This window comes from Alosa sapidissima, chromosome 20 (genome assembly GCF_018492685.1).
Source record: "Alosa sapidissima isolate fAloSap1 chromosome 20, fAloSap1.pri, whole genome shotgun sequence".
Lineage (NCBI taxonomy): Eukaryota > Metazoa > Chordata > Actinopteri > Clupeiformes > Clupeidae > Alosa > Alosa sapidissima.
In genome coordinates this window covers 20,516,670-20,542,012 of record NC_055976.1, presented here as the reverse complement: position 1 = coordinate 20,542,012, position 25,343 = coordinate 20,516,670, and the positions used below count along the sequence as shown (strand labels likewise).

General features: G+C 43.1%; 1 protein-coding gene and 1 long non-coding RNA gene across 6 annotated transcripts in view; both read left to right on the top strand.

Moving 5' to 3' along the window:
• LOC121694795 (ATP-binding cassette sub-family C member 12-like) overlaps positions 1 to 22,731 on the top strand; it is a 55,939-nt gene extending 33,208 nt beyond the window's left edge. For all 4 annotated transcript variants that reach the window (XM_042075143.1, XM_042075139.1, XM_042075142.1 and 1 more), the window contains 11 exons: positions 3,489 to 3,680; positions 3,771 to 3,997; positions 6,881 to 7,018; positions 14,516 to 14,702; positions 17,115 to 17,204; positions 17,560 to 17,749; positions 17,913 to 18,072; positions 19,208 to 19,286; positions 20,112 to 20,225; positions 20,699 to 20,863; positions 21,651 to 22,731. In XM_042075143.1, coding sequence (XP_041931077.1) covers positions 3,489 to 3,680; positions 3,771 to 3,997; positions 6,881 to 7,018; positions 14,516 to 14,702; positions 17,115 to 17,204; positions 17,560 to 17,749; positions 17,913 to 18,072; positions 19,208 to 19,286; positions 20,112 to 20,225; positions 20,699 to 20,863; positions 21,651 to 21,743 — 1,635 coding nt within the window. In that variant the 3' untranslated portion in view covers positions 21,744 to 22,731. The remainder of the gene's footprint in view (positions 1 to 3,488; positions 3,681 to 3,770; positions 3,998 to 6,880; positions 7,019 to 14,515; positions 14,703 to 17,114; positions 17,205 to 17,559; positions 17,750 to 17,912; positions 18,073 to 19,207; positions 19,287 to 20,111; positions 20,226 to 20,698; positions 20,864 to 21,650) is intronic.
• Positions 9,135 to 11,832, top strand: LOC121694798. Of its 2 annotated transcripts, none has more exons than XR_006025890.1 (3): positions 9,135 to 10,315; positions 11,268 to 11,415; positions 11,645 to 11,832. It is a non-coding gene; the product is annotated as an uncharacterized LOC121694798 (long non-coding RNA). The 2 variants fall into 2 exon arrangements; XR_006025889.1 differs by having other exon boundaries at positions 9,135 to 10,613.
• Positions 22,732 to 25,343: the final 2,612 nt, after the last annotated feature.

The following is a 25,343-nucleotide window of genomic DNA, read 5'->3' as shown; positions in this document are numbered from 1 at the left end:
CCTCACAGGCAGGCTATTAGGGGTTAGTTTACTCAACAAAGCAAGCGTTGCTTTTAGGTCTATGTCGTCTCGATATTTGCACTTATACGGGAATTTGCACTCAAAGGGGACCTCACCCACGTATCCTACGTATTCTCGGCCCTCTCCGTCTCTGACGCTTGTCTCCCAGTCGTGTTCGTCGTATTCAACGATTTCTATGGCCCAGAGCACGTTCTGCTGTCCCTGTTCCATATACTTTCAACGTCTCTCCTGGACCTGCTTGATAGGCTTCTATGCTTTGCTAATCCGATGTATCGCTATCGTCGCTCCTTGTGTCCATAGGTGTCCCTAACTCTAACGGGTAAGCTCTCCCTATCAGATATTCTATTTTTTCTAGTAGCTCTGTGTAACTGTGGCACCGATATGCTCCGTTCACGAGACCCTCTCGGTTTCTTGTAAATATGCACCACTTATTATCCTGTAGCCGAATGAAAGTGATATGCCACTTACTTTCTAAGTTCATTCGCTATTTATGGGTGCTACTCTGCTTATTTTCTCTAGTCCCTGCTTTTATCTCAATATTATAACTATCCTTCCTATTCTACCAACGTTATTGTATCAGTGGGGGCTTTGAGTCCTTATCTTTTCTTTTCAATAATACTTTTTCACTCAAAATTATCTTTTCACCTTTTATTTTGCTTTTACAAAGTACATTTATTGACTTTATTTTCTCTTTATTTTATTGAAGCAGGTACAACACTTTCAATTTAAGCAAAGTTAGCGGATTACAAGTTTTTTGCTAAGCCGTTACTGTGGGGTTTATTCAGTTCAAGCAGCTGTTATGGAGGCCCCGCAGCAGTGCCTCCCCTTCCTATCTATAATCTCTATTTGTCCTTCTCCTTCTGGCAGCTGGGGAATCCCTCTCAAACTTGCGCTTTCTTCCCTCAGGTGGGGCAAAGAGCTGGTCGACCACTGGCCTTGTGTTCACCCCCACAAACTTTCCTACCTGCTCTATTACTGTCTGCAGTGCCAATGGTGCTACGCTGGTGCCTAGCCTTGAGTGGGTTCCTCCGTATTTGTCACGGTGGTCAACATGAACTGAATATTTATCCCTAGTGCTCCCTTCCTTGTTCCAGAACACTGACACTGATAAAGACTCTCTCATAAAATCGGCCAGCCTTCCTCTATCTCGGCCAACTATCTCTTTCAGCGCCTGTTCTATATCCCGCACTGGCTGGGGCTCAGTTGGGCCGTAGCTTGAGTTAGACCGGGGGCTGGTTGGGCTATAACTTGTAGAGGGCGGTGAGCTATGTCGGGGGGTGGTTGGGCTGTTAACTCTACGGAATGGGCTGCGAATCAGCTGATGGGACACGGTGTTGCCTGGATAGGGAGTTGGAGCTCTCACTAGACCCCCTTGACCTGACTCCTGGCGTCCCTCTTCCTCTGACCCTAGGCTGCTGTATCCTGTCTCTGGTGGGGCACTTCCTTCCCCTGGCTCACTGTCTGCCTCTTCCTCTATCACACTACTGTTTGGAGTGAACTCTTCTAGGGAGTCTGTGTCTGGTTCTTCCTCACCTGAATTATCAGAAATTTCAAAGCGGTAGAGGACTTTTCCTAGGGTCTCTGGCCTATGGTCTCTCACAATCCTAATCTTGGGCAATATTGTTACTCTAACAGGGGGCTCGGGGGGGGCATCTGCAAAAACCTCCAACAGCTGTAACAATCTCCTTATGTCCAGGCTATGGTTGCTGTGCAACTTTCTTATGAATATTGCAGCTGCAACTTCTATCATGTGAGTTTGACGTCCGTCTGTTAGCGTGGCGATCCTTCTTCCCTCGCCGAACTCCTCTACCTCAAATTTGTATGTGTACTTGTCTTGCATCTATTGTGGGCCCATGCCCAGGCGGTCAAAAGAAAACACAACGGCGCACACTCAGTTTTTACAGAAACAACAGCAGATTATAATAAAATATATTTTGTTCATCACTCTTTGCTCGGGACAGTTTCACACGTTTAACTTACAGCTAATATTGCAGTTTTACCTATTAACCCGTTCTTTCTCTCTGAAACACACATATATTTTAGGGCAGCCCGTGCTCCCTTTACACAAAATACTATTTTAGTTTTCTCCTTGAAAACTAGATTTCCTCCTTGGAAATTAAAACACTATTTTAGCTTTCTCCTTGAAAACTAGATTTCCTCCTTGGAAATTATTACATGGCCATTTAACTCAGTTTTCTCCTTGAAAACTATTTTTAACCGGTTCACAAAATTACAAAACGCTTTTTAAGACCAACAGTGCAACCCAATCTCTGTCTTGTGTCTCCACTATTTCTTTTGAGGATTCAGGTTAGCACCCCCTCCCGGCCTACCCACCGACTCCCACAGTACAGCTCTCCCTAATAATAAGCAAAAGTGCTTACCTTTTTGGGCCCGGAGAACTGCACTGGAGAAGTCTGCTTCACCCGGGACGGAACTGCTTCCCTTGTTGAATCCTTTCAAATCTCGGTAGGAACCTCCAGATCTGTCGTGGAAATCATCCACTTCCAAAAACCTCCAATCCAACTAGCACTCTGATGTCAAAGACCCGAAGGAGAACACCAAGACGAGAGAAGCTGAAGACTGTTGATCCTTTATTCACCGTATTGCAGTGATAATACAATCCAAACAGAGTCAGGACTGGACCGTCAGGCAATAGAGTGGTGAGTGGCAGCTGCTACCCCGATGAGATCTGATCTGAATGTGCCTGAGCTCTCTCCTTTATACTCTCGGGGGCCTGAGAGGCGTTCCTATCCCCAGGAACGTCACCAGGCCCCTTTTAGCCAATCAGAGCGTTTTGGGACCTGAGATATTGGTGGAAACTCCTCCTCATATAGACATTAAAAAATGTGTGTTGCTAGGCAGAGTACATGTGTCCAGGTTCTATGTGTAATCTGTTGCCAGGCAGGGTACGTTTTGATTTGGTTCTATGTGTCACTTCAACATCTGGTTTCACTTCCTCCCTTTCTCCCCCAGGCCCTGTCTGGTTTACTTCCACTCTTAGCCTTTGACCGTCCAGTCTCATGACTTCCAGTAAATGTTTGCATAACAGGCAGACTGCATGTTCCAGTACATTGTTTGCATAACAGGCAGACTACATGTTCCCGTACATTGTTTGCATAACAGTTGCACAAACTATTTCCAGTACATGTTTGCATACCAGCTGCACAAAGACTGCCAGTAAATGTTTGCATATTAAATGGAAGGTCTCCTTAATAGATCAGTACACACACACAAGCATTATTATTATTATGTCTTAGATAATATCACCACACTACCTATCTATCTATCTATCTATCTATCTATCTATCTATCTATCTATCTATCTATCTATCTATCTCTATCTATCTATCTATCTATCTATCTATCTATCTATCTATACTACTGTACTGTAAGAGCAGTGCTACACCAAATATTTTCTAGGAGTGGCTGGTTAGGTTTGTCTTACTGTTTTGTATTTTGTGTTGCAGAACTGGACAAACGCTAGTATTGAGAGTGGCTCGGCAGTAGATGTCTCCCTGAACCCCAACCTCCAGTTTTACCAGATCGTCTACGGCCTCTGTGTGGTTGCCATGGTAATGTTCAGCCTCATCAAAGGCTACTCCTTCACCCAGATAACGCTACGAGCCTCCTCCAAACTCCATGACACCATGTTCCACAAGGTAATACACACACACACACACACACACACTCAAACACAAACACACTTACACACACACACACACAGGGCCTAACCCCCATGTCTTCTGCAGATCCTGTTCAGTCCGATGAGCTTCTTTGACACGACGCCCACAGGCCGCATGGTGAACCGGTTCTCCAAGGACCAGGATGAGCTGGACACGGCCCTGCCCTTCAACATGGAGAGCTTCCTGCAGTTCTGCCTCATAGTCACCTTCACCATCTTGACCATCTCTGCTGTCTTCCCCCTCATGCTCATCGCTGTGTCCGTGCTCGGAGTAGTCTTCACTCTCATCCTCTAGTTAGTGTCTACCTACTTGCCTACTGTCTGTGTGTGTCTGTGTATTTATGTGAGAATTACAGTAATCTGTTGTAAGCCCAAATCATGTTGTGTACCGACGGAGTACTGTCTGTTTTTCTCTCACTAATATTACAGTAACACTACTGCTTGCCACAGCAGTCCAGCAAGTCCTGTAAATGACCACTTGGCCAGTTTTCAGAAAGTGCATGCAGTACCTTGTCATCCTGCGTGTATTTTACTTTAAGTATCTTTTCACTCATTTAAACACAATCTGGATTAGACCTGCTTTTAAAATGCAGAACGTTTTCACCCCAAAACAGACATGGCTGTCACTCGCAGTTTTCATACACAATGGAACAAGAAATAAGTGTGCCTTTACGCATCACCTCCTGTGGTTTTGCAAGGCACACCCACTTGTCGCTCAGTCTTCCCATAAAAGCATGTCCATGAGTGGGAAACCTCTATGCTCATGTGACAGGCATGCGTCTTTACCAAATTGTTGTCTATTTGTACCATAGACTGTAAAAAATTAGGCATATTCGATCTACGTAATAATCAGGTAATAACGTTCGCAGCGGCCATTTTGTTGATATAGAAAATGCATAGGTAGGTCTATTTAATGCAGCTGTCAATTGACAAGCGCGACAGCGCCGGTATTATTGCTGTAGGCTATTTATTTATTTGTACAAAATTTAACGTGATGGTAGGCCTATGTGTGCAATAGGCTAGCCGTTCTAACAACAGCAATACAGGCCGTTCTAACAACAGCAATACAGGCCGTTCTAACAACAGAGCCCTAGAGTCACCCACTGTCAGAAACATACCTGTCAACTTTTTTCCAGCTGTCTTCCTGTTTTAATATTTTCCCGTAAAATATCCCATATTTTATTACTTTCATAACATTAGCCCCATCGGATTTGGCCGTTTCTGTACTGTTGTCCTGCACCCAGTCCCGGCGGCATGGGGGGGCTTTGGGGGGCCAGGCCCGTCCTGGAAGTCATCTGTGCCCGCCCTGAACGAGCTTGGCTGCTCCAACCAACCCCAATCCCATAGATTGATTTTGAACACTTATTAAATGTAGGCCTAGCCTATACGTTTGTCAATCTAGCAAGTAGCAAATAAAACTGGTAAAATCTGTATTATTCCATAGCTAATCAATCAGGAACATTAGGTAAGCCCATCACCTAAATGGAGAGGAGGTTACGTGGCGCAGTCTACTTCACTTCTGCACACTTCTGCCCCTGTCATCCGATGACAAATATAGCTTATCGGCTCGCAGGTAGGCTATATCTCATATCGTAGTTAGTAGAAGTATGCCTAGTAGTTTCTGGGTTTGTTTGATAGCGTTAACCTTTACAGTTTTTTTCTTCTGACCTAGTCGGAGAACAGGGAGCTTACCACTCCAGGGCCGAAGTTATCCGTAACTTCGGGGCTAACTCCCTAACACTCTATCTGAAAGTGGTTAGCAAATGAACGAGGATTTTGGTTTTATCTGCGGATTTATTTTTGCATTATTTTGAATATGACTAGCTCCAGTCTCAACAGCACGTCTACTTTTTCCACACGCATCTCAGTTCTAACACACATATCCCCTCTCGCTTTCTCTCTCTCCATCCCTGCGCACAGGGCTCTCTTAAAGGAGCTGCACCATTTTACAACAATTGCATCTACATTTTCATATTGGAATGTTTTGTCAAGTGTAAGCTTAAACTACCGTGATCAATTTAAGTTCCAGTGCCCCCCCTGGAAAGGTGTAATGCCCGTCCGTGAATTTGTGTCTGCCGCCGGGTCTGCCTGCACCCCTGCCCTTCCAGCGAAAATATGTTTTTAAAGCATCGTTTTTCTTGCCTGAAGGCGACCTTAGAGTGATCAGAACAGTGTGGGAGAGAGTCCATGGGACCAACCTGTAAAAGCATGAATTTATGCTGTGAAAACGGACATTTTAACATGGGGGTCTATGGACATTTGCTCCCTTTTGGGACCTGCCCCTAGCGGATTTTCGATGTATTGCAATTTTTCGCATTTCCGGGTAGGCTTCATTGTTCAAATTAGAATGTTGCCGCTTGATATGTACATACCATGTCATGTCTTTAGGCCAGGGTTGGGCAAACTTTTCGAAAATTGGCCGGCGGGCCGCACAACAACCCCCCCACGCCACACGCATAAAAAAATACATTTTTTATAGCCTATAATTTAGTATGAAAAGTATTTGTTTTAAAATATTAATTGCTTAAAAATACTGCTAATTTTATGCTGTTTAACAAATGTATAAATTGTGCACTGTCGCTTTAATTCACGTTTATTTCTCAATGATCTTCTGCCTGCTCCGCTATGGCTAGTGCTGTACCTATACGGCTGGGCCCTCTCACAGTTTTTAAATGGTCAGTAGTGGGAACTACTGTTGCCTTCATGATTTCCTTTTAAAACTTTCTTATAAGAAGCAGATATCAATTATCAACAATCACAAGCCAGCTGGAACCTGCGGCTCTCTCTCCCTCTCGTGAGTGCAGACGTGTTCCCAATTAAATGGATTGCATAATGCTCACGTTAGATCTGCTGCAAAGGAGATAACTAAGAGTTAACTTAGTTTAACATGATGTTATCTCTATTTAACATGATGTTTTGACATTGACATTGTAAACGTTATCTAAGGAGAGTGAAAAGCAGTTTGCAGTAGAGCTAACAAACGTCGTCTCTATCGCAGGAAAAAAATAGCGAGCAGCCTGATAACTAAATGAAATGCTCGGCGGGCCGGATGAAAGTGGGCCGCAGTTTGCCCACCCCTGCTTTAGGCGCATATTGCAAGGGAAAAAGTGCAAATGTGTTAGTACAACTGCCCCTTAGTAAACTTGTGTTCGTAAACACTGTGTTTGTGTTTGTCAGCATGTTCCAGCGGAGCATCCGTGAGATGAAGCGTTTGGAGAATGTGAGCCGCTCACCATGGATCTCTCTCACTACCTCAGTCATCCAGGGCCTCAGTACTATACACGCCTACGACAAGAGAGAGCAGTACATCGAGCAGTAAGAAATCACACACACACACACACACACACACACACACACATCATCATCATCATTAGCTCTTTAATAATCTTACTTCTTTTGATGTCCGGTAATGTGTATCCAAATCTGGGGCCTACACCTCCTTGTATCAATGTATCTACCCCATCTGACTTCAAAGAGCCCAATGGCCTTGGTTTGCTTCATATTTTTCTTTCTGTCACTAATAAACATGCCCCCCTTAGACACTTCATATGAATGTCAGAAGTCTTGATCCACAAATGGATCTAGTCAGGGTTTGGGTCTCTACCTCAGACCCTAATATCTTAGTATTATCGAAGACCTGGTTGAACAAATCTGTTTTGGATTCTTCTATTCAAATTAATGGCTATAACATTTTCCACAGTGACCTTCCAAGCAAGGGTGGTGGTATTGCCATTTATGTTAAAACCAGGTTAGCTGCAGAGTAACAAAATCATTCTCCCTTCCTAATCTCTTAGAGCCAAGTTCAATTCACGTTCACGACGACGAGACGGCACTAATGTCCTGAAACACTAACTAAGACTATCTTAGACTCTCTTCATTTTCGTCTACAAAATGAGAAGACAGAATATCTAGCTGTTACGTTTTCAAAATATTCTGAATGAGTTCATGCTCCTGTAGGCTAGTCTACGTGCTGCTGCTGCAACCCTGTGGCTGCAACACGAAACTACATGGAACAAGAACACCGGAGATTTCTGCCAGAGTTAAGCTAACTACCTAGCTTTATCACACAATGCTACATACCCAGAAGTTGAAGCTTCTCTCATACAAACTAACATCCCCCAGAATGTCCATACGAAAATGTTTAGCATGCAATGTCAACTATTTGACTAGTTACACTGATGATGCAAAGTTTTCTAGCAAGTAAGCTAATATGGAAAGTTCGCTAGCAAGTTAGCTATGGATAAGATGGAGAGTTTGTTTGGGGAATGTGTTGCCTTTGGGCGCATATTGCCATCTAGCGTGGCGGAGTAAAACATTAATACTTGGGTCTACGACAGTGTTTCTCAAACTTTTTCAGACGAAGGACCACCTAACTAACCTGACCCTAGCCAGATGAATTTCGCTCCGCCTAGCTCCACTCATCCATCTGGAACCGATCAATTGAAGTGTTGCTTCAGAAGGCTGGGCCTAATCAAAAAATGCTTGCATATGATTGAATAAGCCACTTGTCCGTCATCTATTGACGTGCTACTTCAACCACTCACATCGAAGCCAACCCGTGAGCTAATAACAGTCTCACAGTCCCTTCTACGCTATGTCACATCTATGAAACTCCCGCCCTGCGTCCTGATTGGCTGTACCATAAAATCGGTTGCAGAAATCACTCTCAATGGAAGAGGTCCCAGATGGATGTGAGTGAAGCTAGGCGGAGCTAAGTGGAACGACATTCATCTGGCGAGAGTCAGGTTACCACGTAACTAACCCTAGCTAAAAAAAAAAGAAAGATTAGACCTACTTCACCAGTATATTAGTCTACACAATAGGCCTACTCACTGAACCACCTTGCTTATTGTCTTTGCACTTTGCTTATTGTGTCAGAGGATTCATATGATTTAAACTGGCATATCTTACATAGACAGTGTTGCAGAACTGTTTGGATTTACATACAAGTTGGTTCAATATTGCAAACAACTCATCTATATTATATTTTACCACGTCTGCTCGCGGACCACTTGGGATAGCTTGCAGACCACCACACTTTGAGAAACACTGGTCTACGAATATCATGACAGTGGTCCAGTCAAATCTTTTACTGTCTATGGTCAAATCCCAGCCGAGCTATAATTGTAGCTTGACTTACCTGTGCATGTAAACATACTGACAAAAAATCAGAATGAGTAATTATAACAGACGAGTAGCTCTGTGGACACACAATATTGTTGGAAAATTGAGATGTGTGAAACACTATTTGACTCAAATGGTAATCAGAAATAATTTGTTATAAAAAAAAAAGACTAAACTGTTTTGACTAAAACTGACTAAGACTAAGATACCTTTAGTTTTCATTTGACTAAAACTAGACTAAAATGACAAAACTTTTAGTCGACTAAAACTTGACTAACAAAAATGATATTTGAATGACTAAATATGACAAAGACTAAAAAGGACATTTCATCACAAGACTAAGACTAAATTAAAAATAGGTGACAAAATTAACACTAAGTCCCTAATAGACCTAACACTCACCAATACACCACAGATATATCCAGCTGTATGTGTATTCTCAAATGACATCAGTGACCATTGTGCAATAGGTTGTGTCAGGGACACCCGGCTTCCTAAAATCGAGCCTTGTAACTTTAGAAGGTTTGTAGAACAGGCCTTTCTACAGGTTTACACAACTGTGACTTATCTAGAATTAGTCTTATTCCCGGACATTAACACTGCCTGGAACTACTTTCATTCAATTTCTGTCACTAATAAACATGCCCCCCTTAGACGCTTCAGTATTAAGGGGCGGGAAAACTCATGGTTTTACCCTTAACTGGCTTCTCTGATTTATGAGAGAAATGTCACATGAGCCTTAGCAAGGAATTTCAACTCTCAGTCTGACTGGACTGACTTCAGTTACCTCAGAAACAAATGTATCGGTAATCATCGCATGAGAAAATGTAAATCTGACTTCTTCCTCCAGTCAGTTTCTAGTAATCTGAATAACCCCTTGAAATCATGGAAAATTATTAAATCTCTAATATGCCCTGTTACTGACACTGCCCTCACCCAACATATTGTACAGGATGCTCAGCAAATCCATCCTGACAAAGCTTCCTATCCATATGTCTCTCCACCTAATAACTGCTTCTCTGGTTTATCTGCCCCTCTGGACAGATAAGGTTTGACTTTGAATGCATCCCCTTTTCTTTTTTAAGGGTCTTAAAGGGGTGATAGAATGATGATATAGGGTATTTTGTGCTGGTTCTTAAGGTCTCTGAATAGGGTGTGTAACATTGGTTGGGCTGAAAATGGCATATGTGCTGTTCTGTGCTAATGCAAGCCTGGTTAAAAGCCCTAGAATGAAACGAGAGGTTTTCTTCCTTTGATGGTATGCTCATGAATATTTAGATGACCTGCGTGCTGATTGGTTGGTTTACAATGCGCGAAGCTCCGGAACAAAGACGCAAACATGGACGACAGCACTCACTGAAACAGCCAAGGTGGAAATACTATGGAGACATAGGTGGTGAACAGCATATTTGAGCCTGAATCAAAGGAAGAATCTGAAATAGAGGAGCAACCAGTCGTCCATAGATTGGAAATGACTACTTCAGAGTGGTAAGTTTTGTCATTTACTTGAGTTTGCCACTCGTAGCCCAGTTAGCTAGCTGTAATACTCGCACGTTAGTGTCGTAGACTAAGCTAAACATTGTATTAGGTTCGTTTTTAGCATTGTAAGCAACAGAAGTTATTCATTTGCACACAAACAAATGTTTTACAACTTGTACCCTTGTGCAATTTTTGTCAAGATGTCCAGTTAGAAACTAGCTGAAAAGTTTGTAGCCCGTCGTGGGCAGTTCAGGCTATGCTGTAGTGAAAGGAGTGCTGCTTGCAAGGAAAGTACTCGTTTTAGTCAGTAAGTATATTCTCCTGGTGAATAGGTCATCTGATTAGGAGTTACATACATTATTGTAGTGGTAATATGCGATCTTACAACAGGACGTCCAGTTAGCTGGGCAGGAGCTCTGTGCAGTTCGTAGGCTATAACGTTATTGCTGAAGTGAAACGAGTAGCCTACTGCTCGCGTCAATGAAAATATTACGTTTGTGTCAGTAGGTCTAATGTACTCGTGTAACTACTATCCTGCTGATTAAGTCATCTGATTATCGAGATTTTTACGTTCTTTCCATGTAGTAATGTATGATCTTACAACGGGACGTCCAGTTAGCTGGGCAGGAGCTCTGTGCAGTTTGTAGCCTATGGCTGAAGTGAAACGAGGTCAACGAAAATATTACTAGGCCAATTTGTGTCAATTCAAAAACACTTATTTATCCCCAAGGGGACATTTACATAGTAGGCTACTTAAAATACAGTAGGTACAGTCAGTGTAATGTAATCTTGTAACTATCCTGCTGACATCTGATTGAGATTATTACCTTCTTTCCCTGTAGTAGCCTAATATGTGATCTTACAACTCTGGTAACTAAAACTGGAGACATTTGCTACTTTGTGCTACCTGCTCATTCAAAATTACAAAATAACAGCAGGGAAATTATGTTTGTTTTTACAGGTTATTAAAAGAATGACCCAGGTTCCTGAGGAGCTGACCTGAATGACCCATCATGGCCTCAATCCGTTGTGCCTCTATAGTCTTTGCAAAATGCAATGAATATTTACTGAGCTGACCATGGCCGTTTGAGAATCAGAGGAATGGAAAGGTGAGGACAATCTGATACAAGTGTTAGCAGTTACAGAATATAAATAAAATATTTTTAACAAATACACATTCGTTATTGGTTCAGCATATTGCAAAAACACAGTTTGATCAACACCACAAAATGATAAACTTTATTTATTTTTTTCAACAATCGTCCAGTGATACTCTGATGTAAAATATAAAAAAATAAATAGTAAAAAATTTGCTTTTCCACCCTGTTCTCGTTGCAGGCAATGAAGTGACTTGGCCTACAGGTCTTTTGTGAGCAGGAGCTGGGGTTTCCTTAGAAGAAGTGTCCGTGTCATGATCCCCTTGTGTGTGGTGCTACGCATATGGAGGGAACTTCCGGATACTTCAGGGCAGTATGTTGGATTCAGACCCCTTTTCGACTGAACCACGTGACACATGTTCAGCAACAGCATCCTCCATGGAAGGTCTGTCTAGCTGAGCACACAAGTCCTGGGGCACAGGAATCCTCTGGACGGCATCCCAATAAGGAAGAGGGTCTTTGATGATCTCGAAGAGGACAAGAAAAAGGACTTATATTGGATACTGTAATACAGTGCATTGTAGGCTATATACTGTACAATAAACAAATTGTATGGCCCTGAACATTGTGCTTTGTTTACAGTACTGATGATGATTGACACCAGTAGCATCAGGTCTAAGACAGCCTGTTGTGTGTGAATCGATAAGTTCTTTTTAGTGCCTATACTGTTGCACATTTTGATTTGTTGTTTGTAATAAAAACATATATTTTTATTAAACTTACAAATTGTTTGGCAAGTCTGTACATAGTTTCTCCTTGGCTGTCTTCTGTTGTGGGGACTCACCATTGTCATTGAAGTGCATGGCTGCTAGATAAAACCTAAACCAAACAACAGAAAGTTGTAACACAAGTGAAAGTCACTTTTGCATGCACACACCAAGCTGTTAACTCACAGCAAAAGCATTTGCTAATATTCTAAGCTCCGCAAGATGCCACGCATCTGTTTGGCATGCTGCCGTTCTTGTAATGTTCTAAAATAAGAACGTGCAAATAAATCCATTGTATCTAGACAACACGGTTTTCAACATATCGACTAGATATCATTTGAATTGATAACAAAGTTGTTTCCACTTCTGACGTCAAAAACGTATGTGTTATATGGGTATGGGTTATATTACAGCTTAGCAACCAAACTATCGTGTTACTCAGCTTCAGTTAGCTACTGTATCTTGCTGAGAACATAACCTGTCAGAGATCTCGACAAACATGCATAGTAAAATGTAGGTTAACATGACAACACAGGTTTTATCCGTGTTGTTTATCCGGAAATGTTGCTGCTGCAGCTGGCGTCTTTAGGGGAAAGTCCGTAGGAGTCGATTGCCGAGTGTGGAGTAACACGCTCTGGAAATTCACAATTTCGTTGCCGTTTTTTTTAAAAAAAAAACATAGTCCAGTATTTCTTTCGAAATTGAAATGAAGTTGTATGGACTGGACTATGTTTTCGGCGACGAAATTGTGAATTTCCAGAGCGTGTTACTCCACACTTGGCAACCGACTCCTACGGACTTTCCCCTAAAGACGCCAGCTGCGGCAGCAACATTTCCGGAAAGGTACTGGCTTGATGAAATTCATTCTGGACTCTCTATCCGACCACATAAAGACCTCGGGATACTTCGGTTTGGCTTTAGGGACCCTCTACTCACTACCACGTAAGTGTAATGTTGTTTGGAACTGTAGAAGAGGTATAAAAATAGCGTTTTGTAGCGGCAAAATGACTTGCCCTGGTCACTTCCAGGCTAACGAGTTTTGACTAAAAACGGTAAAATCAAACTTTCTCAAAACACATCCGAATGACATGATTTTGATGTCAACTCAACGTATGTACTCCCAATCATCCGTAAATTGATCTAAAGTGCATTTTACTCCGGATAATTCCTTTAAGTGAATGACGTGAAAGTGAAAGTAAGACATTCGAAAGGCCAACGAAAGTTAAGGTTGCTTTTGGTAGTACAAATACTTTCACCACAAAAACTGGTGCTCTAAATAGCGATTCTGTTGGCTTTGAAAGGTTCTCTTATTGACGCATTGAACTGCAATTTGGATTAACACCTGCTTTTACAAGGCGGAAGTATTTAGGTGCAGAATAGACGTGCGCTTTCAGGAGCAGTCTTTGTACATACCGCAGAATACATAATTAGGCGCTCTTTACTCTTCCCCTCCCCCTTTTTACGCTAAACTCCCACTTTCCCTTGGATCCTCCCATGAATGCATATGCATGACATGACAAACGCAATCTGCCACTTTCAGCTCCCGCGACAGGCAGTTTTTGCGCTTTTACATCATTGCGGCCTGTTTGTACATACCTCGCAATGATTTTACACGCACATTGCGCCTGAAGTGGGCGTAAAAGCGTTAGTACATCTGGCCCTGTGTATCATGGTGCATTACGCTTCATCACAAATCCCAATGCATGTATGCATCATGACTGTCTTTTTACAAGATGGCTGGTTTTAGTTCTCTTGGTCTCTGTAGATGGTTTCACTAGCCTTCTTCATTTGGAATCACAGTAAATATAGTCTCCGTTCCAATAAAACCCTGCTCATTACCATACCACAAATGGCTCAGAACTGGGAAAGATTGCTTTTATACTCTGCCCCTTGGTGCTGGAACCTCCTTCAAAAATAAACCACTCAGACCACTCAGACATTTTAAACATTTACTTAAGACACTAATGTCATATCACTGCACCTGTTTCACCAATAACCCTCTCCCCTTTTTAGTTTTTGTCTATATATGTATTTGGCTGTTGTTAAATGTAGCTCTTTTTGTTATTTAACCTATTGTTTGTTGTGTCTGGACCTGTCATTGTTTGTCTTTGTTGTATACCTTTCTGTTGTTTTTGTTGTATACCTTCTGTTCTCTTTTTTTCTGTACTTTTGCGAGCCCAGGGCTCCCTTAAAAAAGAGATGTAAGACCTCAATGGGACTCACCTGGTAAAATAAAGGATAAATAAAATAAATCAGCTAAATCACCAAATGTAAATGCTTGTTGTCTATAGTAAAAGGTGTTTTGTGGTGCAGAAGAAAATGGTGTGTGTGTGTGTGTGTTATAGATTCAAACGTATGGTGGACACCAACTCAAACCACTTCCTGCTGTTTAATTGCGGCACGCGGTGGCTGTCCTTCTGGCTGGACTTCATGTCTGCCTTAATCACCCTGACGGTGGCGTTGTTCGTAGTGCTCAGCCCAGACACCATCAGCCCCTCCTTGAAGGGTCTGGCCCTCTCCTACACCATACAGGTGAGCAATACACCATCACTACACAATACAGGTGAGATATACACCATCACTACACCATACTGGTGAGCAATACACCATCACTACACTATACAGGTGAGATATACACCATCACTACACTATACAGGTGAGCTGTACACCATCACTACACCATACAGGTGAGGTATGCACCATCAGTACAGCCTACAGTTGGAATATGTACCATCCTCTCTTTGTTTCTCCTGCCTAAGTACACCCCAGTCATCAAACTTGTGAAACCAACAACAAAAGCCGTTAAGGTCTGGATGGAAAACGCAGACTCCACTCTATAACAACAGTTCCAGCACACTGACTGGAATGTGTTTGCTGCTGACGCCTCGATGGACTCCCATACAAACATTCACACATACACCAACTCTGTCCTGGATTATATCAACAAGTGTGTACAGGGAGTGACTACACATAAAACAGTGAAACTATTCCCTAACCAGAAACCCTGGATGAACAAAGAAGTTTGCCTCCCCCTCAAGGCTAGGGATGCAGCCTTCAGGTCGGGAGACCAGGAGGCCTACAGCTCAGCCAGATCCAACCTGAGGAAAGGAATATCCAGGGCCAAACACACCTACAAGAAAAGGATTGAAGACACTTCAACTTCTCCGACCCCCGGCGTATGTGGCAACTGGCAAGGTCTACATACAGTCACCAACAAATACCCTTGCAACTCTTCCCTTCCCTCCCAGACGAGCTGAACCACTTCTATGCTCGATTTGACCGAGAAAACAAGGAGGCAGCCTTTAAGTCAGCTGTTTCAGCGGACGAGGACATACTCCAATTTTCCACCTCAGAGGTCTGCGACATCCTGGGCAGAGTGAATGCTCGGAAAGCTGCTCGGAAGGAGTCCCCGGACGTGTGTTGCGAGCCTGCTCGGAGCAGTTGGCTGGTGTCTTCACCAACATCTTTAACATGTCTCTGGCCCACTCAACAGTCCCCCACAGTTTTAAATCTGCCACTATTGCTCCGGTGCCTAAATAGTCCACAGCCAAAGAGCTGAACGACTTCCGCCCGGTTACACTGACACCCATTATTGCGAAATGCTTTAAAAGGCTGGTCCTCTCACAGCTGAAATCATTTCTGCCTGTTACACTGGACCCGTATCAATTTGCGTACCGACGCAACAGATCAACAGAGGATGTCATCTCCACTGCGCTCCATCTGGCACTCACCAATCTGGACAGTCCCAATACATATGTTAGAATGCTGTTCATTGACTTCAGTTCAGCATTCAACACTGTGATCCCATCCAAGCTGATCTCCAAGCTAGGCCAGCTTGGCATCAGCAACACACTTTGCAACTGGATTATGGACTTCCTTACTAACAGACCCCAGACTCTCCTCCACCATCACTCTGAACACTGGCGTGCTGCAGGGCTGTGTGTTGAGCCCTCTGCTCTACTCCCTCTTCACCCACGACTGCGCCCCTGTTTATGGCTCCAATGCTATAATCAAGTTCACAGATGACACCACAGTGGTGGGCCTGATCAGAGAGGTTGATGAAACAGCATATAGAGATGAGATTCAACACCTACTGTAGCTATGTGGTGCAAAAACAATAACCTGGCACTCAATACCCAGAAGACCAAGGAGATCATTGTGGATTTCAGGAGAGATTTCAAGAGCAGGGCACACATCCCCCTCCACATCAGCAGTGCTGTACCTGTACTCTGCTAAATGACAATAAAGTTGAATCTAATCTAATCCAATCAGGTCACCAAGGAGGTCAGCAGGTTTAGCACTGCCCTCTGGTAAATCATGAGGTGTGTCCTGCCAGACTGGTTTTACCACTGTGGAACTGATCCAAACACTTTAAAGCTCTAAACGTTTAACTACCATCTGAAGCTGTACATTATAGCTACTGGCTCTGGTCCAATCTGAGAGATTAGGGGTAGAGGGGTAGCTCTCTTTCAGGAGTTAAGGCAGTGGGGTACTTCTTTATCAGGAGTTTGAGGTAGTTCTCTTTCAGGACTTTGGGGCAGTGGGATAGTTCTCTATCGGGAATTTGGGGCAGTGGGGTAGTTCTCTATCAGGACTTTGGGGCAGTGGGGTAGTTCTCTATCGGGAGTTTGGGGCAGTGAGGTAGTTCTCTATTGGGAGTTTGGGCTTTATCTGTTCAAGGGTATTGTGGGAAAGGGGCTTAATGGATAAATCCGGCCGAGGTAACCAAGTACTGTTGGTACGAAAAACCCCCGAAAACAATCCGTTTTACCTAGCTCGAGTTGCTACAGTCAGCAGCTAACGCAGCTACAGCGCTACACTCTGGGGGCATGTCTGTGAGCTCCCATGTACTGTAGCTGCCTGGCTGTGCCTGACTCCCCCCCCCCCCCCCTCTCTCTCCCTCTCCCCCCTCTCTACCTCTCTCCCTCAATCTTTCTCTTTCAGCTCACGGGAATGTTGCAGTACGTTGTTAGGTTGTCTACGGAACTGGAGGCCAAATTCACCTCCGTTGAACGTCTGATGGAGTACATCACGGTATGACCCCCCCCATCTCTATCATCAGTAGGTCACAGTGTATCCATGAGCATTTTTTCATTCTCTCATCTCTCTTTCTGTCTCTCCTTCCCCCTCTCTAATCTCATCTGATACATCATAAGGGCAAAAATGCCTCACCACATGTTTCATATTCACTGTATTGGAATATTATGCAATTATATATGCCATAGTTGTATTTTGAATGGGAAAAGAGGGACTCTTTCACACAATGGATCTGATTCAGTTTGGACACTGTGGCTCTAGTTTTGGACAAACACCATTAAACATGCCAGAAGCTAATGTAACGCCACTATAACTAATATATTTCTGTGTGTGTGTGTATCTGTGTGTGTAGGGTTGTGTATCAGAGGCTCCTCGGCGGGTGAAGGGGGTTAACATTCCGGAAGGTTGGCCCCAACAAGGTTCCATCACCTTCAAGGACTACAGCATGCGTTACCGTGACAACACACCCATCGTGCTCAATAGTCTACACTTCACCATCAAGGGAAAAGAGAAGCTCGGCATTGTGGGAAGGACTGGATCTGGTACACCTTAACTTACAGAACTTAACTTACGACTACTCACAAATACACACACACACACACACACACTGCTGTTGCTGTTATGTGTGTGATGTGGTTTTATGTGTGTGATACTGATGTGAAATTCTTATGTGTGTGTGTGTTTGTGTGCGTTTTTTTCTTGTAGGCAAGTCGTCTCTGGGCGTGGCGTTGTTCCGCCTGTCTGAGCCAGCAGGGGGCACTATGTTGATAGACGATGTGAACACCAGTTCCATCGGCCTGCAGGACCTCAGGAGTCAGCTGTCCGTCATCCCACAGGACCCAGTGCTCTTCATAGGAACAGTCAGGTAGGACACTCTCACACACACACACACAACTCAGACAAACACATATAAACTTTCAGTCATACCACACCCAGTGCTCTTTATTGGAGGAGGTTCATAGGAACAGTCAGGTAGGACACACACACACACACACTTTTATTTTGCTGCCTTTGTACAGCATTATGTAACTAATGGCACGTTCCAGTTGTCTCGTAAAACGACTAGTTATTCGGAATGATGTCACATTATTATGCATTTACATTGTACATTTATTAATCTACATTTTTTCCAAAGCAACTTAAATATGTCAATTATATTATATTAAGGGCCATTGGGTTTAAGTGCCTTGCTCAAGGGCACAACGGTAGATGCTGGGAATTGAACCCACAACTTTTCAGTCTACTGCATGCTTGCTAGTATGCTAGCTAGTTCATGTAAAAATCTGAGCTGGTTGTGTTCCAGTTGTCAACAAGTTGTGAAAACAAAATGCTACATTTGTTCGACTGTTAGCAATTTATTGTTACCAGATATAGCAATGGCAGTTTGTAATGAAGCATTAAATAGTATTTTACACAAACGTCATAGCAACTGCATTTCATTGGCTTTGTACCTGTACTCTGCTAAATGACAATAAAGTTGAATCTAATCTAATCTAATCTAAACATGGCGACAGATAAAGGGTTGGACACTATTGTTTCTACGACTGATTTAATGTGAGACAAATTGGACAGAACTGAAACCGATATCGACGGGTCGCATTTACTGTTCTTGGAAATTTGAACTTGGGTTATTCTGACTTCGACCAAGCTGAGGAGTCGGGATAGAACTTCAGGGGCGTTCCTTTTGCAACTTTCTGTTGCAAACAACTCTGTGACCAACTCGGGTGGACAAATGGATTATGGCATTGGCATTACATTACATGGCATTACATTACATTACATTACATTTGGCTGACACATTTTTAACCAAAGCGACTAACAACATGGAAAACAGTTTACGTTTTAAAGCAATTCTTTCAACAATTTTAGGACAATTTATAAATGGTAGAGTACAGTAAGAATAAGTGCATCAGTGAGTGCTGTTACTACACACACAAACTGCCATCTGTCCTCTCTCCTCTTACCCTGCTTGTGTGCTTCTCTGTGGGTGTATCCTGCAGGTATAACCTGGACCCGTTTGATAAGTACAGCGATGAGGAGATCTGGCAGGCACTGGAGAAGACCTACATGAAACCCACGGTACGCCTCCCTACTGCTGGTGATAACAACAGCTTGTGTAGACTATGAAATGGCCCTCAGTTTCTGGGCCAAAGGGGTGCTGTACTAGCCTGAGCACCTTCTACACGTTTGTAGAATCCCATTTTACATCTTAAAGATGGCAGTGGTGGTTTTGCTATTCAGTAGCCTAAAATATGCTAATATGACTAACAAGGTTAACTAGGCTGCATGGCTAAAAAGGTTACCTAGACTAACATCAGAGAGGGTTAAAGCAAAGCTAGTAATCAAGGATCTTTGCTAACATGTTCCGAGCCTCATACCTACTCTTCAGAAAACCTTTGGGTGATGTCACAGACATTTCAAAAGGCTTGAAAGTGGTCAGAGAAGTCCTACTATAAATGTAAAAATCATTGAGTATGAGCAAATGCTTATGAAGGGGGTCAATTTATTCATCTAATCTGCATATTATGACATCACAGGATGGCAACCACCTTGTATTATGCACCTTATGTAAAACAGGAAAACAATCAAATGTAAACCAAAATTAGTAAACTATAACCACAAAGCAGGCTAATAAATCTGTTCCTATCTCGGGTGACTGTAGTTCTTCAGAGCCCTATTCTTTACTACCTCTGCAGTCTGTACCACATCCATTACGAACACTATGATCACATTTACCACTACCACCTCCAACTATGTTGGACAAATGGTCAAAATAAACATGTGTATGCTTAGTGGACACTGTCGTGCAAAGCAAATACGCACCTCCATTCAAAGACGCACCATGACTATAGGTATGTTTTATCCAAACTATTATGTGTGTGTGTGTGTGTGTGTGTGTGACAGATTACAAAGCTCCCTGAGGGTCTTGGGGCCCCGGTGGTGGAAAATGGAGAAAACTTCTCAGTGGGGGAGAGACAGCTGCTGTGTATGGCCAGAGCACTGCTGAGGAACTCTAGAGTAAGAACACACACACACACATACACACACACACACAATGGTGTTTTAAGCCCCCAACGTCATCTTTCAGGCAGCCCTGCCACCGTTGACTTCAAGGAAAATTCCGGTTTTTAGCACTTTTTTGAAAACGAACGTTAAGGGTTGTTTTAGGACATGTTTGAGTAGCCTACTACAGTATGCCCATTGCCAGCCACCCTGAGAAACGAGTCAGAAAAGTCGAGACAGGACCAATCGTCAAAATTTCGGTGTCCACCACTCTAGTTCATCCAAAACAAACCAGAAAAGGGCCGGAATTTTCCTTTAAAGGCACCTAATCCTAACCTTAACCCCTAACCCTAGCGTCTTCCAGGCAGCGCTGCCTTGAAGACAACGTTGGGGGCTTAAAACACCAAGAAACCACACACACACACACACAAGCGTGCGTGTACACACACACACACACACACACACACTGACAGTGTTTTCCTCATCAGATCATCTTGCTGGATGAGGCCACGGCCTCTATTGACTCGGAGACGGACTCTCTGGTGCAGCAGACCATCCGGGAGGCCTTCAGGGACTGTACCGTCCTCACCATCGCCCACCGCATCAACACCGTCTTACAGAGTGACCGCATCCTCGTCATGGACAATGGACAGGTACACACACACTCACCACTTGCGTAACTATAGGGACTGCAGAGGGTGCAATCGCACTCGCAGACTGACAAAGCCTATTGTTTTGTGACGCAGCTAAACACTGCGCTGGGGTCTTGTTTCGCCCTGAAGGGACTTATTTTCCCATAATGACCGGCGTTCTATACATTATCCCGCTTATTATACGGCTACTTGCCAAAACGAAAAAATAAACTCCACGATATGTCTCTTTACACTTAATTGTTACCGTTTCGTCGTGGCTTTTGCTGAGAAACAAATAGTTCGCAACACACGCTGAACTTGAATCAAACATTCTTTAGAACACAGCTGATCAACCGTCTGCTTTCACTTTTGAATGAAGTTCCAATGCAAGAAGTGACCGGAATACTTGCGGAGTGATATGATCAGCAGCACAAAACCCGTTGCCATTGACAGCGGTAATTATATGTTTGCAGCGGTAATTACATGAATTTATTTTACCGTAGAACGTTGGGAAATCACATTCAAGTCAATGGAGCGTTCTACTAGCATTGTGAAGAGCCGTATAATAAATCTATGTAAAGCAGGTAGAAAGTACAGAAACAAATTTATAACACCCATGCGCACGGGAGAACCCCCTCTGATGTATTACAGGAGTCCTTTAAAGACAGCGTAATCATGTAATCAGCTGTGTTATAACAGTGCTCTCCTCTTGTTATAAACATGTAATCAGCTGTGTTATAACAGTGCTGTCCTCTTTTTATAAACATGTCATAAGCTGTGTTATAACAGTGCTGTCCTCTTGTGTCAGGTGGCAGAACTGGATCCTCCAGAGGTTCTGTTGCAGCGGCCAGACTCTCTGTTCTCCTCCCTACTGGCAGCAGCCAACCAGGTCAACACGTGATGATGGACACACACACACACACACACACACACATGAGACCTGAACACACACACACACACTTACATGCACACACACCTACACATACACGCATATAATTACATACATATACATGCATACATGACATACAAACACACTCACACAAAGTTGGCGTTGTCATGGAGATGGCATAGAGCAGAGGTCACGTGCTTCTGGACCTATGTGTGTTTTCACCATTTAAAGGGCCCTGATAGCTGTTTGGATGACTTTATAATGTGTATTGTAAATTATTTATTTGATTTTATATGTGTATTAATATAAAAAGCACTGCACATACACACATGCACACTCACAGAATTATGCGCACACACACATGCACACACAGACGGGTGTCCCCTGGGCTTTGGAAGCCAGGGTCAGCAGAGACAGAGACACAGCCAGGACATCTGCAGAGAAGAAAAGACGATGACGGACACAGGCAGGATGTCGACTCCACAGAGAAATGACAGATGGAGGCAGGGCTGGAGGCCAAGAGCAACAGAGCAGGAAACCTCGAGGAAATTATTTTGTAATATGACTATATCACTATTATTATGATTCAACTGTTGAAATGTGCCATTTTTATGAAATAAATGTTTAAATTGTTGACAAAATGGGGGGAAAAAATGTTTGTTGTGAAATCACCAATATGTCAACATGTCAGGGTATTGCTTATCATGACCTGCAGAAGTCTCCTGCAGGGCTGTAGTAGAGGCTAAACGCACATAAACTCTGTTTACCTACCTGCTGAATTTCAGAAATGGTGTATACGCACCTCTAAATTGTACATATGCACCTCTAGATCACATTTATCCACTTCTAAATAGCTAATCGTTCTTAAGCCATTCTAAATTAAGCTTATGTCATTTTACAATTGTCTATTGTTTTGTATTGTTAATACATGTTCCTGCACAAAGTGCAGTTTATCCAATGTTGGTTCTCTCTTTATTGTGATTGAATAATCTTTATATTATTCCTTCTGGAGTCTGTTGAACTATGAGTTTGGATTCATTGAATAGTGATTGTGTGGCCTATGATGGAGACCCTGCAATACCCCTGGTGCAATGATGTGGTCAGGATCCATATATGCCATGATCCACCTTACCAGTGACCATGGTGTGGTCCACTTGATCACATACTTTATAGTTTACCCACAACTTTTTATTATCACACACACACAAACCCCTGGTCACCTGTGGTGGTAATTTTGATACCACAGATGAATGAAGACCCAGTCAATGGTATTTTCATAATTTTGCGTTTTATTTACAATGATCGCATCAAGGGCAAGACATCATGGCTTCACATACAGTAAAGGTCCACCAGCTACTCTTAACTAAACAAGTCAGGGTTTTAGTATCCTTTCAGGTTGACATGAGACAGTGCTGGTCATTCCATCTTACCATGACCACACTGAAGCGCCAACCTGGCAGTCTCGCCATATTATAGGCTACATACTTGCCAATGGTAGAAAGGGGGTGACACCTCGTTTCCACCCAGTTTTGTGTATGATCATGAAGACGCTGTCACCCAGCCATTCCTATGGGAACCTCTGTGAGGTCACCCTGCCATTTCTATGGGAACCTCTGTGAGGTCACCCAACCATGTGAGGCAAGCACATCGAACCTCTGTGAGGTGGCTCAACAGGTAGATCTATTGATAGGCTAAACTCATTTTTCAGGCATCTGACCGACCGGGTTGACACTTCAGCGTGAGAAATCGGGGGTGTGGCATGTGAAACTAATCAAATGCGTGAGAGTTGGCAGCTCTGCAATGCACAATGACAAAGAAAATAGGTAGGCTTCCTAATTCCGAATTAATTTGATATAATAAATACAACACATTGGGCTTGGCAAGAAATTTGGCAATACTTTCACACAAGTGATGGCACCCCTGGCTCCACTATATATATGTATGTTGCTATGGTTACAATAAAGCACTACTTGACTTGGCTGTTAGGCCTACCTGTCCACTGGTTTAGCCTAGTCTGTTATCTGTTGGCTGACTTAGACTAGTAACCATAGTAATGGTGCTCTTGCACGGTCCGTCTCCGTCAGCGGATCCCATTCACGCCTGTGTGCAAATGTCCTGACAGAGTTATCAAGTGAGAAAAACAATACAGCAAGAATGGCATGTTGGCACAGAATACTTACCAAAAGTTTCACTCCAACTCAAAGCACTCGTCACGTTCTATGGTCAGTCGTCGGCACAGAATACTTACCAAAAGCTGCACTCCAACTCAAAGCTCTCGTCACGTTCTGTGGTCAGTCATCATTTTCTAGGCGCAGCTACCAGATTAGTTAACACGTTTCATTGCTTTTACGTCACGTCTATGTCACTAAATTGTGCTTGGGAAAGGTAAGGCAAAGCAAAGCAAGGCATGGCAAGGCAAGTTTATTTATACAGCGCATTTCATACACGGGGCAATTCCATGTGCTTTACAAAAGCAAATAAATCCACAAAAGGTCAATATAAAAAAATGCAACACAGATAGTAAAGATCACAGTGTTTTGCATAAAGCACAATCCGTGTGTTGCTGCTGATTTGGAAGTGTAATTCAAATAGTGCATGTGTGTATGTTTGTTTCAGTGTCTCTCTTTGGCATATATGTCAGCTGTATATCCAAGTGTTATGACTTATTTCACTGTGTGTGTATGAGTTTTTATGAAATAAAAGTCATAATGAGCCAAATTCTGCAAAAAGTATATAAGTGTTGCACGGTGTACCAATACTAGAAAGGTATCACACAATGCCCTCATGCAAAAAACGATTTCGCGGATAGTGAAGGCACGCCATTAGGTACACTGAGGCCCATCTGTAAAATATGTTTCTCCTCCCCCAGAAAATTTTTCATTTGTTTGATGTGATTTCCTGTATTCTGGTGCATTTTGGGGATGGCCAATACTAAATTCAAACAGATTCATAGCCTACATCCTGATTTGTTGATATTGAGGTAATGATTCCATGCAAAGGCTTGGGCTTCAGGGCCCCCCTGACCCCTTGGGCCCCTGGGAATGGGCCCGGTAGGCCCTTGCAGTAATCCATCCCTGATGTAATGTATGAATGCACACACAGATATATTGCAACAGGTAATGGTGTATCTGATAAAGAACTGAGTGGTTGAAACATACTTATTAAATCACAGAAAGGCCAATGGTAGCCTACATCAGATGGCCTAATACAGGGCCGTAGTCACCATAGACTTTGGGGGGGACGTGTCCCCCCCCCCCCCCCCCAATATTCAGACGTGACCAAAATGTCCCCCCCAATATTCGGACATAGAAAAATAAATAAAGAAAAAAACGCTATAGGCTTACAGGAAACCAACCTACACTGAGTGGTTTGTCCTGGAGGTTTTGCGTTTATCGTTTGAGGCGTGCGCTATCAAAAGCTTCCTGCACCCTGCTGCGGTGCGGGCTGTCACAATATCGCAAAAGATACCGGTACAATTCTCACAAAACTTGTTGAAAAGGTGTAGCACTGTCTAAGGAAACCCCATTCATTTTTGAAGCTGATCAGACTCAAAGGAAACTTTGAAGCAATTCCATATTGTAGCCTATTTTCTTGCAATGATAGCGAAAGTGA